General features: G+C 41.6%; 1 protein-coding gene across 1 annotated transcript in view; it reads right to left on the bottom strand.

Moving 5' to 3' along the window:
* Positions 1-144: 144 nt before the first annotated feature.
* The window catches only part of LOC127622254 (protein PRRC2C-like), a 45,341-nt gene continuing 28,016 nt past the window's right edge, over positions 145-17,469 (bottom strand). Inside the window, exons 15-31 of the mRNA XM_052096288.1 lie at positions 15,045-17,459; positions 14,323-14,483; positions 13,977-14,131; positions 13,079-13,448; positions 12,892-12,977; positions 12,619-12,813; positions 12,008-12,259; positions 11,160-11,252; positions 11,000-11,083; positions 5,575-5,761; positions 5,112-5,315; positions 4,654-4,775; positions 2,615-2,757; positions 1,964-2,198; positions 1,435-1,731; positions 993-1,096; positions 145-548 (exon numbers count right to left, since the gene is read on the bottom strand). Of these exons, the coding sequence (XP_051952248.1) occupies positions 410-548; positions 993-1,096; positions 1,435-1,731; positions 1,964-2,198; positions 2,615-2,757; positions 4,654-4,775; positions 5,112-5,315; positions 5,575-5,761; positions 11,000-11,083; positions 11,160-11,252; positions 12,008-12,259; positions 12,619-12,813; positions 12,892-12,977; positions 13,079-13,448; positions 13,977-14,131; positions 14,323-14,483; positions 15,045-17,459 (5,242 nt within the window). The 3' untranslated portion in view covers positions 145-409. The remainder of the gene's footprint in view (positions 549-992; positions 1,097-1,434; positions 1,732-1,963; positions 2,199-2,614; positions 2,758-4,653; positions 4,776-5,111; positions 5,316-5,574; positions 5,762-10,999; positions 11,084-11,159; positions 11,253-12,007; positions 12,260-12,618; positions 12,814-12,891; positions 12,978-13,078; positions 13,449-13,976; positions 14,132-14,322; positions 14,484-15,044; positions 17,460-17,469) is intronic.

The raw sequence follows: 17,469 nt of genomic DNA, 5'->3' as shown, positions 1-17,469 counted from the left end.
GATTTGAAATTAAGTGCCCATAACAGTCACGTAACTAAAGTTTTTTTTATAGGTGAAAAGGACTGTTCATCAACATGCACAAGCCAAGACCAGTTATGGTCTTAAGCCGGTGTATATCTGCATGATGGACGAAGCTGAGCTACAATCACACTGTGTACAACTGGGAATATTACCACTGTCTTTTATATCAGCCTCCGTGTTGTTAACCTGGCACTTTCATCTGAAGTGCCACACACGTGCAGCAGATCACATCGGGAGCAACATTAAGCACTATGAATTATTTTCCTCTTCCTTATTCAGCCTTTGGTAGATTTGCAACGTATCTAACTTTAGTGTTAGCAATATTTTTAGCAAAATCTCGATAAAACACAAAACATGTCAAAACACTGGACTGGTGTTGTATGTGTGTTCAGGAGCTGACCTGTGGGTTGAACTGTCCTGGGAAGTGCTGAGCAATGCGCATTCCTGCAGATCCAGACTGGAACTGTTTGGGATACATCATGCTGTTCATCTTGCTAGACTGACTACTGGGACTCGTGGAACTTGCCCTGAGAACACAAACAAATTCAAAAAAATTCAACACATTTCAATAAACGAATAAGAATTACGTATCAAGTGAACATAAGCTAGATGACTTTGTATTAGTGGAATACCAATATATTGGCCATTTTGAGATGTTATCGGCAATGATAACATACCTGATCGGCCACTTATATGTGTCAACACTACCTTGTGTCAGGTTGAAACATCTAGCAACAGCCTTCTCAATGGATATTGCCAATTTTGTTTCCATGCAAACTTCAATATTTTGAGTGTCATGCAAATATGGTTTAAAAAATAATTTCCATATAAAGGTGGTATAAATGTCATCTGCTATAATTTGTATTATTCGTAATCTATTGGCAATATATCAGCCACCCTGCTCACTATCGGCATCAACCACTGAAAGAATATTGGTCGACCACTACTTGTATGCATACACCTATACACACCTATAAGGGCTAGAAGTGGGGGTAGTGCTTCTTGCACTGACTGGTGGTGTTCCAGGCTTCATATCCATTCCAGCACTGAAGAGCTTCAGATCCATCTCACACATCTATAGCAGATAAAGCATGTTCTTTAATAGCATATTGCTACTTTATATTTTAAAACAGCAAAATATAAATGAATTATAATAATTTATATTAAATATAAATATGAATCAAAGAAGCAAAATATAATTCTACACAGCTGCTTTATATTTTGAAACAGCAATGTGTCCAGAGAATGATCTGGGCTCTGTTAAACTACAATGCTAACTACAGTCTAACTTAACTATAGCCATTACCTTGATCATTGTCAGTAAACTGAACATCAAAAGATGGACTGCAATGTTTGAAATTAAAAATTTAATGGAAAATGGCAATGAGTGAATGAACGTTTTTGTACACAAACCTTATTGGAAGGCTGCATCATGCTGTGTGTATTCTGTCCCATAAGGCTGCGGTAGGGCGGATTGTTGGGGGGCTGACGGTTGAGGCTGGGAGGTGGAGCTTGGGGAGGGGTTGGAGGCAAAGCCAAGAGCGGCTGACCACCACCAGAACCGAAGTTGGGCAAAGACAACTGTGAACCTGGCATAGGAACAGTCACCTGCTGCAGGGCAGAACTGGGACTCTGTGTGGAGCTGTAGTAACTGGTCTGCTGCTGGACCTGACCAGAGTACAGGTTTGAGTGCTGACTCATTCCCTGACGCTGTAAAACAACACAGATCATACAATAAACACACTTTAAAACAAAGTCATGGTAGGTTAAACAAGGGAAAATATTAAAATTCCACTGCTGTATGTAACAATTAAAAACACTTATTTCCAAAGCTACAAATTAGTTACTATATGTAACAAAACATAATACCATTCTAAATAATCTTTTCTAAATGATCCATGCACTTGAAGAGGCACCTGAGCAACAAGTGGTTATTTCATACCTGCAGTAAGTGCGTGTCTATCAGTTGTGATCCTCCGATGCCAGAGGGCTGGTTCAGCTGGGGCTCAAACAGTATGGGGATGTGCTGGGTGTTTGATGTTTGCTGGAAGGCCAGGTTAGATTGGGGCTTGCCCAGTTCTGGCGGCTGAACCCCAGGGTAACTGTGCAGCGGTGTGCCAGACAGCATCATGGGAGATGCCTGGGAGAGGCTGTTTTGCATAAACGCCTGCTGAGACCTGTGAAGAAGAAAAAACTAGTAATTTTATAAAAGTACAAATAACTACATGAAGAAAGTTTCAATTTTCAGAAGAGGATGACCAGCTTATTATGTTCTGCTCAGTTCTGAATATAAAACAATGGCTGGTAAGACAAGCAGCAGTAAGGGCCAATTCAAACCAAGTCATCTCTATTTACAGCTTCATAATTAGTATGTAATACTATGCTCATTTAAAAAAAAAAAAAAAAAAAAAACACGTTTTGGACGTCAAAGGATTCCTCTAGGTATTCTTATTTTTTTCAGAGAATGTCAGAATATTGACGGAGTAAAAACAATTTTTTTTTCTTCATATTTATTGTTGTTAAAGCATTCAGTACATCGGGCAACAGACTGAATGCTGCAGAACAGCTCTTAAATTAACAGATGCTCCAGTACCTGTAGGTCTGCATGGAGGAGCTGAAGAGATCTTGAGGTTGAGACACAGGAGGACCAGTGCTGAGGCCCAGCTGGGCCTGGTGCTGGTGCTGCCCCTGCAGAGGAGCGTAGATGGGAATGGGTATCTGCTGCACTGCTGTGGGCTACAGGGAAACAATCACAACCCATTAATAAGCTTTACAATCAACCTATAATTAAGCCCTATTTGGACGGGATTAGTATTCTGTTAGGGCTGGGCAATAAAACAATATATATCACGATAAAGAAAATCCAAAATAACTTTTTCGATATTTACTGCGTGTCGCTAAAACACAAGCAGTTTGGCTTTCTCAGGCTGCGTTTCCACTGGGGCAGATAAAATCTGCTCAAAGGCGCTCACAGCGCTAGAAGAGAGCTTGCTCCGCACCGCTGCCAATCCTACGATCCACCTTGCGAGCATGACGCTCGGCTTTCATAGGAATGAATTGAAAACACTCAGCTTCGCTCAACGCGCCAGTGGTAACGTAGGGTCAGACTGGATTAATTTGCTAATGCTAGCTGCCTTGCTAACAATTAGGCTACGCCGGACACCGGATTGATTCCATCCGCACCGCAAGACTTCCTGGCAATGGTTGCACTCTCTCATCGTCTCTAGTGAAGAGTGTGACAGAACAACAGTGATGTGGACAACAGCTCTGATCTTTCTGCGCTGTAATCTTGAATATTGTTTGAGCACCAAACATGCATCATTTCTGCCCTGTCCCGCTCCGCACGCGTTGCCTATTTTACCTGCATGTGTGCAGACATGAAGCGCCGCATGAGTTAACGTGGTCTCAAAGAACATTTAGACCATAACTTATGTTACGAGCCTTTAATAATAAACAAATCGATTACTGGAATGAATAAGGAAAGATTAAAATTACTAGTTAGTAGACTAGTCTCTCACTTTAATGAAAATATACAAATGTTTTTTACATTAAAAAAAAAAAAAAAAAAAAGTTTTCTACATTTTCTCTTGGAACACCCCTAAACCCACATTCAGCATCATTCCACAGTCATAAGGGCTTCTATGCCCCCTACTTGGGTATCTGAATCTAAAGAAATATAAAAAATATTTAATTTTAATGTAAAAATATTCCAACAAATACTGGAATGCTGTCACTATGCTTCAGAACAAACAGATGATCTTTTAACATACATTTTCAATTGATAAACGGTAAAAGACGGTAAAATTGGTAAAAGATCCCGCAGAACCCACTGCTTATGCGGTCTCTGGACCCCCTGTGCAGTTTTGTAGAGACTATTTTGAATGTTTAGAATGAATTTTTTCTTCTTTTCTTCCGTCAACTTTGAAAAAAAAAAAAAAAAGAGTGCAATGTGTAAATGTATATCGTGCTAAATATCGATATCGAACAATATGAAAAAGATTATCGTGATAACAATTTTGGCCATATCGCCCACCCCTATATTCTGTACATATGTTTGGAAAAGTAATTACTGCAGATGTCTGTAACGTTTACCATTGCTGGGTGTCTCTACTGCATTTACACACTGCCGTCAAACGTAACTGATCCATCAGAAAATGTATAGCTTTGCTGATTCATTATTCAGGATATATTAATATATCAATATGAAAGTAATTTTTTCTTTCTGGCGATTTGCATTGTGCATATTGCCAGCTACTGGCAGGGAGGAGAATTTATAGTAAAAAAGGACTTGAATATTGATCTGTTTCTAACTCACACCTATCATATCACTACTGAAGACATATTCAGCCACTGGAGTCATCTGGTTTACTTTCATGCTGCCTTCATGTGCTTAAAAATGTTGGTTATCATTCACTTACATTGTATGAACCTACAGATATATTCTCCTAAAAATCTTAATTTCTGTTTAGCAGAAGAAAAAAGTCTTTCACATCTGGGATGGCATAAGTGTGAGCTGATGAGAGAATTAAAATTTTTGGTTGAACAATCCCTGTGCAATCATCCTGTGCAAGATAATGATTTAATAGGTTGATCCTGGTGGTTGAGGAAGGAACACTGCAGAGAACTTTATACCTGTGAGAGTCCAGGCTGATAACCTTGCTGCTGGGCTATAGATGCAGGAGCCAGGCGAGGGTGAGGCGTACTGAACAAGTGGCTGGTATCCATGTAGAAGGCTGGGATTTGGGCTGCAGAACCTAAAAATTAGAAACAAAAGAACTTGACATGTTGTTCCAATGACAAAAACTAGCACTAAAAAATTAGAAATAGAAGTTTGTTAGAAAAAAAGGTCAATGCTTTTTATAAAAGGTATTGGATTCGCAGCATTCTAAACCATTGAAAGATTATCTAAGGTGGTAAAAAAAATTAAACTGTAATGCCTAAAAACACCACTTAACCATTATGAAATATCTGCAATGCAGGACTCTAATGGCTAATTGCTTTAAACTACATTGAGAGAGGAAAAAAGCAACCACAAAAAGACTGATTTACTGAGAGCTATATGAGAGTGAGAAGTACTTTAAACCATTTACCTGCTGCAGACTGGGATACGAACACCTGTGGGGTCTGTTGCTGCTGCTGTAGTAAGAGAGAGGGCACACAACCCAGCTGGGAGAAGTTACTGCTGGACATTCCCGAACTCTGCAACTGCTGGGGCTTTACCTTGCAGATGTTGGGGGGGTCAGACGCTGATGTACTCTTTGTGCTGAGAGAGGCCGTTGTGTATGTCGCAGATCCTTTAGAAAAAAGTTCAACTTTGAAACTCTACCCGTGTAGGTATAAAACTTTAACCCATCCATGGCTAGTGCTAGTATGTAAGAGTGTAAAGCTTTGGTCCAGGAGGGTCACCATCCTTTAACTCCAACCATACTCAAACACACCTGAACTAGCTAATCAAGGCAGTTGTATTTGATTAGGGTTGCAAATAAACTCTGCAGGACGGTGGCTCTTCAGGACCACAGTTAAATAGCCAAGGTGTAAAGCATGTACTCCTACCGGACAAGGAGGTACTGGGGGTGACAGAGGCCACAGGTATCTGAGGCACTGAAGCACTGGAGAAGGAGTTGAAGGAGGCACCGCCGGCTCCTCCTCCACTGGTGATGGGGGAGGCAGAAGAAGTGACAGGTGAGCTCTTCTCTCCAAGACTGGGGGAGTTCTCCCATGCCTTACGTGCAGACTCCATCTGCAGAACACAGTGAGGAGCATAGTTTAAAATATGTTTTTCGGTGTAGTGGAAATAAATGAACACTGATTAGGGTTGGGGACCGAGAACCAGTTCTTGTTCTGTGGAACCAGAACCGGTTCCATTCTTTTCAAAATACTGGAATCAAATGATCTTTCAAATGAATCTTTCAGTTCCATTAAAAATGTCAGTGTTTCCAGCAGCGCATTTCTGCAGCAGTGCTGGCCTCTACTGGGTCAAAAGCATAAAACAAATGACCCTCGATGAGCCAGCTCTGTTGAATCTGCAGCATATAACAGACAGCGCTTCCGGAACAGTACGATTCCCGAAAGGATGACACATATGAGCCTATTCTTTTGAATCTAAAGTGTGAAACATATAGTGTTTCGGTCTAGTCCGGTATAGTATTAATCTTACACTGATCAAAAAAGGAACTGTTTAAGTCTTACAAGCTTGAAGTATATCATTAGACAACAGAACACAATCTAAACTGTCTCTGGAACTGTTAATATTATGTCATGTGACTTTAGACCTGTGAGACTTTAATAAAGCAGTGCGGTTACTGACTGGTGGTTCACATGACAATGTTTAAAGACACGAGTTTTGTAATACAAGGAATTTATATATATGAATTCATGAAATATGCCATCAAACTTCTTGTTTGTCTACATACAGTCCAGATATAGCCTAGTTAGACACAAGGCACTTGTGAAAAATGTTGCATAGTGAGGATGTCTTTAAAATAATGCCATAAATAGATTTAATTTATCAATTAACATCCTACAAAGTACAGTAAACAAAATTAAATCAATATTCGGTGTGACCACCTTTGCCTTCAAAACCCAATGTCCAAAATCCAAGGTACACCTGGACACAGTTTTTCTAGGTTGCTGGTAGATAGGATTCACTACGCTGCTTAGAGAATTCACCCTCGTTCTATCAATTCAGGCTGTTTCAATTGCTTCGGTCTCTTTGTGTAATCCCAGACTGACTCGATGTTCAGTGGGGGACTCTGTGGGGGTCATGCCATAAGTTGCAGGGCTTCCTGATCTTCTTTTCTATTACAATTGCAAAAGACATGTTTGGGAGTCTAAAATGTATATTTCCTATTGACTAAAGCTAAAGATATAAACAACCATCAAGAAAAAAAAATTCTGAAACATCTTGTGCCTAAAACTTTTGCACAGTACTGAATATCAGGTGGATGTTTTCTTTGACCACGGCATTGCAGCTCCTTGATGCTTCAGTGCCTTGCATATTCATTATTATAGGACTAAAAAAAAAAAACTGCATACTGGTAATCAAAATATATAGCATTATATATAATCGCAACGATTCGCTGGCAAACTCAAAAGAATGATCAGAGAGCACGTCAATCTTTTCTTCGTAAAATGCCATAATCATTGCATTTTAATATGCCATGTCAAGTTTAAAATATAATGAAAAGCTTGCGTTCTATCCTTAAAGAATAAATAACTGGCCTTGAGTTCATGCACCTCTGTGTGTTGAGCGCTGGCTTTTGAATTTCAAATGTAGTGAAATGTCACATCACGCATGACCATTACCATCCTTATTTTCATGATCGACCATTGCAGTCACTTCAGAAAAGGGCTGCAACTAATGATTATTTTGATAATCTACTAATCTAACGATTATTAGAATGATAGACTATTCGGGCAATTATTGCAACGATCAATTATTAGCTCTTAATCAATTATTCAGCTTGTGCCCGAATTAAAAGGTATATTAAATGTGTTTTCTAACAGCACAAATCATATTTTAAAAACACCTCTAAAAAGGACATTCACTGAATTACAAGAATTTATTTGTAAAATTAAATTCACTGCAAAAAATAAATCGTATTGTTGCTCTCAATGTTTTTGTCTTGTTTTCATTTAAAATTATCCAAAAATCCTTAAGATACGTTTACTTGAGATGCAACATGAGATATTTAGACTTGCTTTCATAAAATGAATCTTGAACAGAAGTGTATTTTTCACATGATCATACTTCTGACAGTGCAGTAGACAAAATATTCTTATATTCAATATATATTCCCTGAAAGCAAGTCTAAATATCTTATATGTTGCTTCTAAATGCATCTTGTTTCAAGGATTTTTAGATATTTTAAAATATAAAAAAATATTTAATATAATATTCAATATTCTCTGATGAAACAAAATCTTCTGCAGTATAGCTGCTAAAGTAATTGTACGTAAGGAGTTTCAGATATTTATATTGGAAAACAAACCGAGACAAAAACAAAAAATGTTTTTTTGCATTGTATATTGGGCTAATAGACTCAACTTTTTGTCCATCTTTAACTCACAAAAAACAAACTCTTCTTAACAGAGCTGAGTATTGACGTTTTTTTCATGATAAGATAATCACTGTGAAAACACTGAACACCCACAACATTAAAAACACAGGTGAAGTGAATAACATTTATTATCTCGTTTCAATGGCATCTGTCAAGGGGTGGGACATATTAGGCAGTTAGTAAACAGTTTGTTCTTGAATTTTATGAGTTGGAAGCAGGAAAAATGGGCAAGCGTAAGGATCTGAGTGACTTTGACAAGGGCCAAATTGTGATGGCTTGACGACTGGGTCAGATCATCTTCATCCCACAGAAGAGCTACTGTAGCACAAATTGCTGAAAAACGTAATGCTGGCCATGATAGAAAGGTGTCAGATCAAACAGTGCATTGCTGCGTATGTGGCTGCATAGCCGCAGACCAGTTAGAGTGCCCATGCTGACCCCTGTCCACCGCTGACAGTGCCTACAATGGGCACGTGAGCATCAGAAATGGCCCATATAGCAATGGAAGGTGGTGGCACCTTCCAAGAAAATCACATTTTCTTTTAGATCATGTGGACGGCTAGGTGAGTGTGCATTTTTTACCTGGGGAAGAGATGGCAGTAGGATACATCATAGTAAGAAGCCAGGCCGGCGGAGGCAGTGTGCTGCTCTGGGCAATGTTCTGCATGGAAAACTTGGGTCCTGGCATTCATGTGGGTGTTACTTTAACAAATACTACCCACTTAAAGATTGTTGCAGATCGTACACCCCTTCATGGCAATGGTATTCCCTGATGGCAGTGGCCTCTTTCAGCAGGATTATGTGCCCTGCCACACTGCACACATTGTTCGGGAATTGTTTGAGGAACATGAGCATCAATGGGATGTGCTGGACCAACAAGTCTGATCCATGGAGGCTCTACCTCGCAACTTACAGGACTTAAAAGGATCTGCTGCTAACGTCTTGGTGCTAGATAACACCGGACACCTTCAGAGGTCTTGTGGAGTCCATGCCTCAATGGGCCAGAGCTGTTTAGGCAGCACAAGTGGGACCTACACGATATTAGGCAGGTGGTTTTAATGTTGTGGCTGATCGGTGTATATATTATGATTCACTACGCCGTGAGCCAACATATTATTTAGCTGCAGCGAGTGTGCGTGATGGACAAGACTCTCCGCAAGAGAGCGTTCATTAGCTGGGAGAAGTTTAAACTCTCCCGCGCTGTTTTTCACGTGAATCATACAAGCGACTCAAACCACACAGAGAAATGTCTAGTTTCAGAGTTTGTGCTTATTTACATAACCCACTTCCTTTAACTTTATTAAAGGATGCATAAAAGATATAATGCTGGGGTGTTTCATTTTTATACAAACTAACAAGAAAGTTTTGCTCAAGGAGCTTGAGGTATGGCTCTGCTTTAATTCACATTAGAACACAGTTTCTGTATTTACTTCTGTGTTTTTGTATTATAATTCCCTCATACTTCATCTATATCACCTTAAGCCGTTTAGAAAGTTTGGAATGGGTCTGGACAGAGAGTTGTGTCTTCATCCTCCCCTCAATCAGGCATTATGTAAAGTGTTGCTCTCAGGCATCATCATTAACATCTCAAATTATATCATGTTGCATTATATGAGATCAAACAACTATTCAACGACAGAAATTGTCTAAATATTTTAGCGTCGAAGTTGTCGATAACACTGACTAATCGTTTAAGCCCTACTACAAAGTACTCATGCCCATCATGACTCTTAACTTTCACAATGCAAAGCTGGTCCTTTATATAACCAAACACTGAATACTCTATGGAGTACTTAAAAAAAATATTTTTTTTGGAATAAACGTCTTAACCAGATAGTTTTCTTAATCACTGATGTGGATATACAGTTGCATTTTACAAACACCTTAGACAAATATATTTAAACTTATTTTTCACAATTCCTGACATTTTATCAGACAGAACTGGTTTAACAGAGTCAGGTTTGTAGGCCTCATTGCTCGCACATACTTCAGTTCTGTCCACAAATTTTCTATCGGTTTGAGGTCAGAGCTTTGTGATGGTAACTCCAATACCTTGACTTTGTTGTCCTTAAGCCATTTTGCTACAACTTTGGGGGTATGCTTGGGGTCATTGTCCATTTGGGAGACCCATTTGAGACCAAGCTTTAACTTCCTGGCTGATGTCTTGATATTGCTTCAATATATACAAATAATTTTCCTTCCTCATGATGCCATCTATTTTGTGAAGTGCACCAGTCCCTCCTGCAGCAAAGCACCCCACAAGATGCTGCCACCCCCATGCTTCACAGTTGGGATGATGTTCTTCAGCTTGCAAGTCTCACCCTTTTTCCTCTAAACATAACGATGGTCATTATGGCCAAACAGTTCATTTTTAGTTTCAATAGACCAGAGGAAATTTCTCAAAAAAGTAAGATCTTTTTCCCCGTCCCCAAGTGCACTTGCAAAATGTAGTCTGGCTTTTTTATGGTGGTTTAAAAAAAAATAGTTTGAGTTTTAACATTGTGCTCAGGTTTAGAATATAAATAAATACATGGGAAATCACATGGGAATCATGTGATACATTAACAGACATTTCAAAAGTGGGAAGTGTATATGATGTATCTTAATATTACACTTGACAAGCACCAGACACACAATGTACAGAGACTGCTAACGGAGTTAAGACTGCGCCCAATCAATCTGAAAACACAATGTGCGCATTTTCATTCACAAGGTTTACACTTTAGAAATATTGGCAGCACAGATTCATAAACTCGCTGTAATTTTGGATATGTTTATTTAAAATGTCACTTTATCCTTTTTAGATTATTCTGATGAATCTGTTATTCATTTTGAAGTCATTATTCGTGCCTTTAGGAATAAGGTTTTCGGCTTCGGGCACATCCCTATTGTGAATAAAAGCTGTGTGCATGTCTTACTTTGAGTGTGAGGTCAACGGTAGCGAGGCTGGAGCTCTGCTGAAGCGTTTCTCTTCGTGGAAGAGGCAATGTGTGAGGGAGGACCTGAACGAACACAAACAAGATAGTGATCAGAACACGAACAACGAACACACACAGACATACACACACACACACTTACAGGTGTCACAAGGCTTTCCTCCATCTTGGTCCCTGCAGTGGGGACATTGTCAGTCAAGGAGGATGACGGGATTGTGTAGTCAGTCACGGATTCCTGCAAAACATACATACAAAGTTGTCAGAACTACTCAACAACAAACCTATCACTGACACTAGGGATGGGCTTTATTAAGTAATTTTGTAGTGGAGTACTCTAACCGACACACAAAAAAAAACAAGTAATCAATTACTTGTAAATAAATTAAAAAAAAAGAAGTGGAAGCTGGCTCTTTAGAAAATGCAAAAGAGATTTGGTAAAAAATTCAGAGGGAAAGGACAGTATAATTCAGCGTTGCCTACGGCAGGCAAAAGCGCACTTGTACATATCCCTAAAAGACACTGGACAACTTAAAGTGAAATAAGAAACACAATTCTAGCAAACATAATGATAATTAATTTTTAATCTGTTCCTATATGATTGCTTTGTTTAAAAACAACATGAAATCAAAACAGACCCATTTACATAATTATTCCTGGCCTTAATGTTCAGTATTGTGATTGCATCATCAGCGCACATAATTCTATAGAAATATTGGTTCTTATAATTGTTAATAATGTATTCGCTTGATTAGCCTCTGCACGAGGCAGGAAAAATACATTTAAAATCAACAACATAATAGCCAAACATGTTCCACTTTTCAAAAATAAAATGTAACAACAATATTTCCAAATTGATATTCTGTTGTCTTCTGGAAAATTCTACATTATAGAAGTTTAATGTGTTGGAAATGGGGTTTGATGTTATTTAAAAGATCCACAAAATATTAATATGACATCTAAGAATTGTGCTAGGGGAACAGTGTTGTTCACCTTCGAGCTGCTGGAGTACTCCGCTGATGGAGCGGTGATCATGCCCTCAATATCTCCACCCAGGTCAGGAACTTTGTCTTTAATGGGTGAGCTGGAGTCTCTGTCTCTGTTGCTTCCAGCTACACCTTTATCCAGGTCCTCTCCATCAGACTGACGCACATCTTTGGCAGCCTTACGATTCTTGAGTGAACGCTCTTTACCGATGGGTCCGGGTTTATATTCCTTGGGCTCTGGCGGGGAGATATCAGGCAACTGTGGTGGAGAAACAATTGAAAGAGCGAGTTATACGTTTTAAAAGGAATTAAAAAACAAACAAAAACAATTAATCACTGTCATCCTGTACTCAATCTCATGTTGTTCCAAACCCGTATGACCAACTTTCTTCTGTGGAATACAAAGAGTGATGTTAGGTAGTATGTTAGCCTCCTAACCATTCATTTTCAATATACGGAAAACAGATGCGACGAAAGTGCAAAAGTGGTGACAGAGACATTCTCCCCATCATCTCCTTACGTGTTACACAGGAAGTGATCGGGGTATGGGACAACATAACAGTGCGTAAATGACAGAAACAAGACAAACACAGTATATTTAACAGTCTAAAGTAATACCTTCTGAGGTTTGACAGGTCCAGCGCGGGGCTGTTTCTGTCTCTGCTCTTTGGGTTCGGGTAGTTTATTGTCAGAGGTTTTCTCCAGCAGGACGGGCACTCCATCACTGTCAGTGCTGCCTGCTGAAGAGGGGGCACCAAACTGGATGTTGTCCATGCCCAGCTCAACCCCACTTTCTGTGCCCACTTTCACACCCTGAAAAAAAACTTGTCAGTTAAGGTAATTAATTCAAGAAATATTTACAAAACATACAAATAAATATTTCCTTCCTACCTCTGGTGTCATGGTCCCTGTAAATGAAGTGAGAGGTTTATTCCAGGCACTGACAGAGGGAGGCTGGGGAGGGCTGATAGGTCCAACTACGAAAGACAAGCTCCATTAAACGTCGATGTGGTAGCCTTGGAAACCTTGCCACAGATAACTCAATCAAAAAGAAAGGCAGTAGGACAGAAAGACTTACGTTTCTTGACATCAGGGAGAACAGTGGAACCAGCCACCTTGTTCTCCCACAGTTCGGTACCAAGAGTGTTGTGCATCTGGCTCTTTGGAGGGAAGTCTACGGGTGCAGTGGGTAAGGGTGCTACAGCGACCTCGAGAGGCTGGGGCGAACTGGTGCTCTGGTTAGAGGCAGGCAGGCTGTGCTGAGACACAGAGATAGCTGGCTGTGGTTGAGGCTGCTGAGACACAGCCTGGATCTGTGGAGCTGAAGGCTGCTGCTGTCCTGCTGCCATTCCTTGCTGCTGTTGTTGCTGCTGCTTTTTGGCAAACCGTGGGGGCAGTTTTGAGCCGCCACCTCTGCCTTTTTCTCCAGAGCCCTTCTTAGACCAGTTCTACATTACACATGGACAGATGTAAAATAAATAAAATTAGATTTTGGATCACCTACAAACCACAAATGTACATGCAGCACATTGAATGAGAAGCTATGATTCAAAACCTAGTGAGCTGGCTCACTGCCAACATACTGTAGACAGACGCCTTCTAAGGCAGCATTCATGGAACCAAATGATTGATTTACAACGCTTTACATAGGCAGCAATTCTGAGCACCCACAAACAGCTCTCCACATGGGAGACATTTTGATGTATATTGCTTATCTAATGGCTTTATTTCTTAAGCTCCAATAATACATGAATTAGCTAATACAATTTTTTTTTGGCTGAGCTAATCTCAATGCTTTCTGGGATTGTTTTCTCCATAAAGAATGTTTGTTATGCTGCCTTTGTATGTGGCTAAAATGAGGTATCTTGGGAGGCAGCTTATTTAAGATGTCTACCTTTTAAGACTCTAAAAATTCTGCCTTCATAGGCAGCTCAATAGGTTTTGGAACCGCTATTGAGTTTTCCTTCTACTCCCACCTGGGTAGTTTGCTCTTCTTTCTTCCTTCTTTCCTCATCCTGCAGACGTTTCTGCTGTTTCCTTGAAACAACCTCAGTGAACCCATCATCGTTTAAGTTTGACTGAGAGTCCTCAAGTGTTGTGACTTCTGGGTGGTCATCAATTATCACCACACCTGGAGTAAGTATGAAAGGAGACTAATGAAATTCATGCATAGTATTAATTCTGACTTGAGACCTCAGCCACTGGAATACCAGTGCAACGTGAAATTGTTTAAACTAACACTATGATTAAACAAAAGACAAAACAAACAAATAAATAAACAAAAAACTATAAAGATAAAACAACAAACTCTTGAACACTCACTGGCATAGTTGTTGAGATCAAACTGAGACAGAGCATTTTCCTTCTCTTTGGGTTTTTTAACAGCTTGTTTTGCCTCCTCTTTCCGGCGGCTGGGTGGTGGCTCTTTACCCATCTTTTGACCTGTCCCTGGCTGAACAGTCTCTGGATTCTGCAAAGGTGCACTGCAGGGAGTAGAGATGAAATATTAGTGCAACAGTAAAATAGACATGAAAGCAAGCCTGAATCAAAGTGTGCTTCTATTGATGTTTTAATAAAGCAGTAAGCAACGCAAAACATAATTTTTCACCACGGTTAAGGGGTGTGTTAACAAAAAACAAAACCATAACTAAATAAAAAAGTAATCACTGTAAAGTATACCTTTGAAGGTCTTATTGCTTTAAAAAAGTGTGCTAGGCTGTGCGTGTTGCTGTAGACTGTTTTTATAATTAAATAAACACACAACGCGTCCCTGTATGTACAGGAAGGGAAGGCAGGCAATTGCACTGCCACTGAGAAATGCTACCGTACCCGCACCCTGGATTAGAAAGTACAAATCTCTGCCTACCGCCCAGGATGTCAGGTCACAATTAGTGGTCAAACGATGTGGAGTTTTTATGCAACCCTGATCATTTTTAAATAATGTTTAATGTATGGTGCACCGAATTATCAGATAATCCTCGATTTAATCAAAATTTAAACTTGATCCCATGCCAAGTCTCTAAACTTCCTGGAATAAGACTCACCCTCTGCGTCCTGATTTGGCTCCAGATCCTCCCCTTCTCTCGCCCTTGTTTCCAGCATACCCTCGGCCTGCTTTAGGCCCGCTATTTCCCCGGCGATTCTGTCGATCTACAGGCCGCTGGCTGGAGAAGCTCCTCTTGGCTGCCGAGGCTGATTCTCGTTTCAGGATTGCTACACCTTCTGTGGGTGACTTGCTCTGTACCCTTGAGATATGTGGAGGCGCAGAAGAGGAAACTGTTGCCGTCACAGCTACTTCAAGTTGCTTCTTGTCCTCTCGCTCTCTCCGTTCGTTGAAGTCACTACTCTCAGAGGCCGTCTCCCACTCTTCGTTGGCCTGGTCAGAGGAATTCTGATTGGACAAGTCAGGTGATTTGCTGCCAGCAGCAACTACTGTGACGGCTCCCATTTCAGGAAGAACCGCCTCTGTAACAGGAAGTTCAGGGGAAGTCACACCAGAAGTGAGAGGTGGTGCTGCACTGGCTTTAGCAGCACCCTCAGGCAAAGTGACATGAGTTCCAGGGGATTTAGACAGCATTAGGGAGACAGATGTAGGATGTAGATCTTCCCCAGCATTCCCCACTGCCTCCCGCTCTTTAAGCCTCCGAAATCGTGGGGGCTTGTCCTGTCTGGGAGGTCGGACTGGCCGTGGTCTACGAGGTCTCTCCCTAATGCTTTGTCCACCTTCTCCAAAGTTCTTGTTTTCATATTTGTTGTACCGTCGTTCGGAGGGTGTGCCATCAGTGCGAGAAAATTCTGCTTCCTCTGGCCGGAAGGTCTCCATGGGCTTTGAGGGCCACTGTGAACCCTCCTTGCCAGCAGCCCGACGGAAAGGAGCAGACCTGTGGCTGCCCCTCTCCCTACCACCTCCTCTCGTGCTGTGTAAGCCTCCCCTGCCCCGGCGTGCCGCCTCACCCTTTAACAGAAAACCTGGTTTTGGCCGCCCATCCTCATCCCTGGATCCTGATTTTTCTGAAAAATTTCCAGCCGAAAAGCCTGAGGCCAATTTAGAAGAGCGAGATTCTGGCAGCTCACGACGGAGCGGTCTGCTTGGTTTGGTGCTGGGCTCACGATCCGATGCTCCAGTGTCACTGGCAGATTCTCTGCCTTCACTTTCAGAGTCTGTGTCTGAGCCTCGCCTGCGTCTGCGCTTGGGTAAGACTTCAAAGTCTGAGCTCTCACTACGCGTTTCACTCTCTTCCCGACAGCGGAAAACAGCTGTCCCTGTAGCATTATATGGCAGGTCAGAGCGTGACCGTGGCTCTCTGTATGCATACTCCCCTCGACTCCGGCCACGACTACCTCTGCCCCTCCCACCATAGCTGCCTCTGTAACTCCGGCCACGGGAATAGTACTCTCCCCGACCACGGGCTTTAAAATTGGCATCAGAATGCCAGTCTCTCTCCCTTTCTGTGTCTCTGTTTCTCTCTCGGTCCCGATCTCTGTCCCGATCTCTGTCTCGCTCCCTCTCCTCTCTCCTGTAAGCTCTTGGGAGGTTGGAGTCTTTGCGAGATGGTAGTTTGGGTTCAGGACGTTTGTCACTTGGTGCAGGCTTGTCTGGCTTTTCATTCACAACAGATGCAGCTGCAGAACCTGCTGTTGCCTGTAGATCTCTGGATTTCACAACAGCAGTGGCTGCTCCCACTTCAGGTTCTACCATTCCTTTGTTCCCATCTCCAGAGGTCTTCTGCACATCAGATGACACTACAGCAGCTGAAGAAGCACATTTCGGAGCAGCACTCTCTTTTTTCGATCGATCCCCTCGTTCATGTTTCTCTTCTTTCTCTTTTCTCTGTTCCCGCTCTTCCTTCATGTCCCGCAAAACAGGTTTCTTAATAGGCCCAGACCTCCTGATTGGACGCTCTCCTCCGGGTCCATCTCTCCTCCCTGGTCCGGACCCACGGGATCCCCAGCGCATCTCTGTCTTCTGCTTGCTGGGTGCAGGTAAGAGTGGTTTGTCTGTTTTGTGCAAACCATCATTGGCTACAGGAGGGGTGGCACGGTTGTTGATCACAGACCCCTGACCACATGAATCCTTTCTGGACTTGTCCTCTGGTCTTTCCGCAGCATCAGCAAAGTCAAGGGGCTTCTGCGCCAAGGCAAATCCTTCAAATCTTGGCTCTTCCAGTTTCAGAGAGTGACTGGATCCTTGAGAAATGCTCCTTTTCAGTACAGCCTGTCCAATTGCTTCAACCTCCTCTGAAGCTGAGAGGCTGGCCTCCTCGGGCTCAAAGGAAGAGATGACTGGTGCTCTATCAGTCTGTTGGAGACTTGGTAACTCTTCCGAAACATGACTAAAGGCAGACAAGGGCTCAGATGAATCCCTGAAGAAGTCACTCTTGCTCGGAGGCTCAAGAGAGCTATGGTCTTGAGGGTAGACACCTGAAAGACCTCCGTCCAGCTCCAAACCAGTGTCCAGTCTAACATAAG

The sequence above is a fragment of the Xyrauchen texanus genome, chromosome 28 (genome assembly GCF_025860055.1).
Source record: "Xyrauchen texanus isolate HMW12.3.18 chromosome 28, RBS_HiC_50CHRs, whole genome shotgun sequence".
Classification (NCBI taxonomy): Eukaryota; Metazoa; Chordata; class Actinopteri; order Cypriniformes; family Catostomidae; genus Xyrauchen; species Xyrauchen texanus.
The sequence above is the reverse complement of the archived record's forward strand: the minus strand, read 5'-3'. Positions and strand labels throughout refer to the sequence as shown.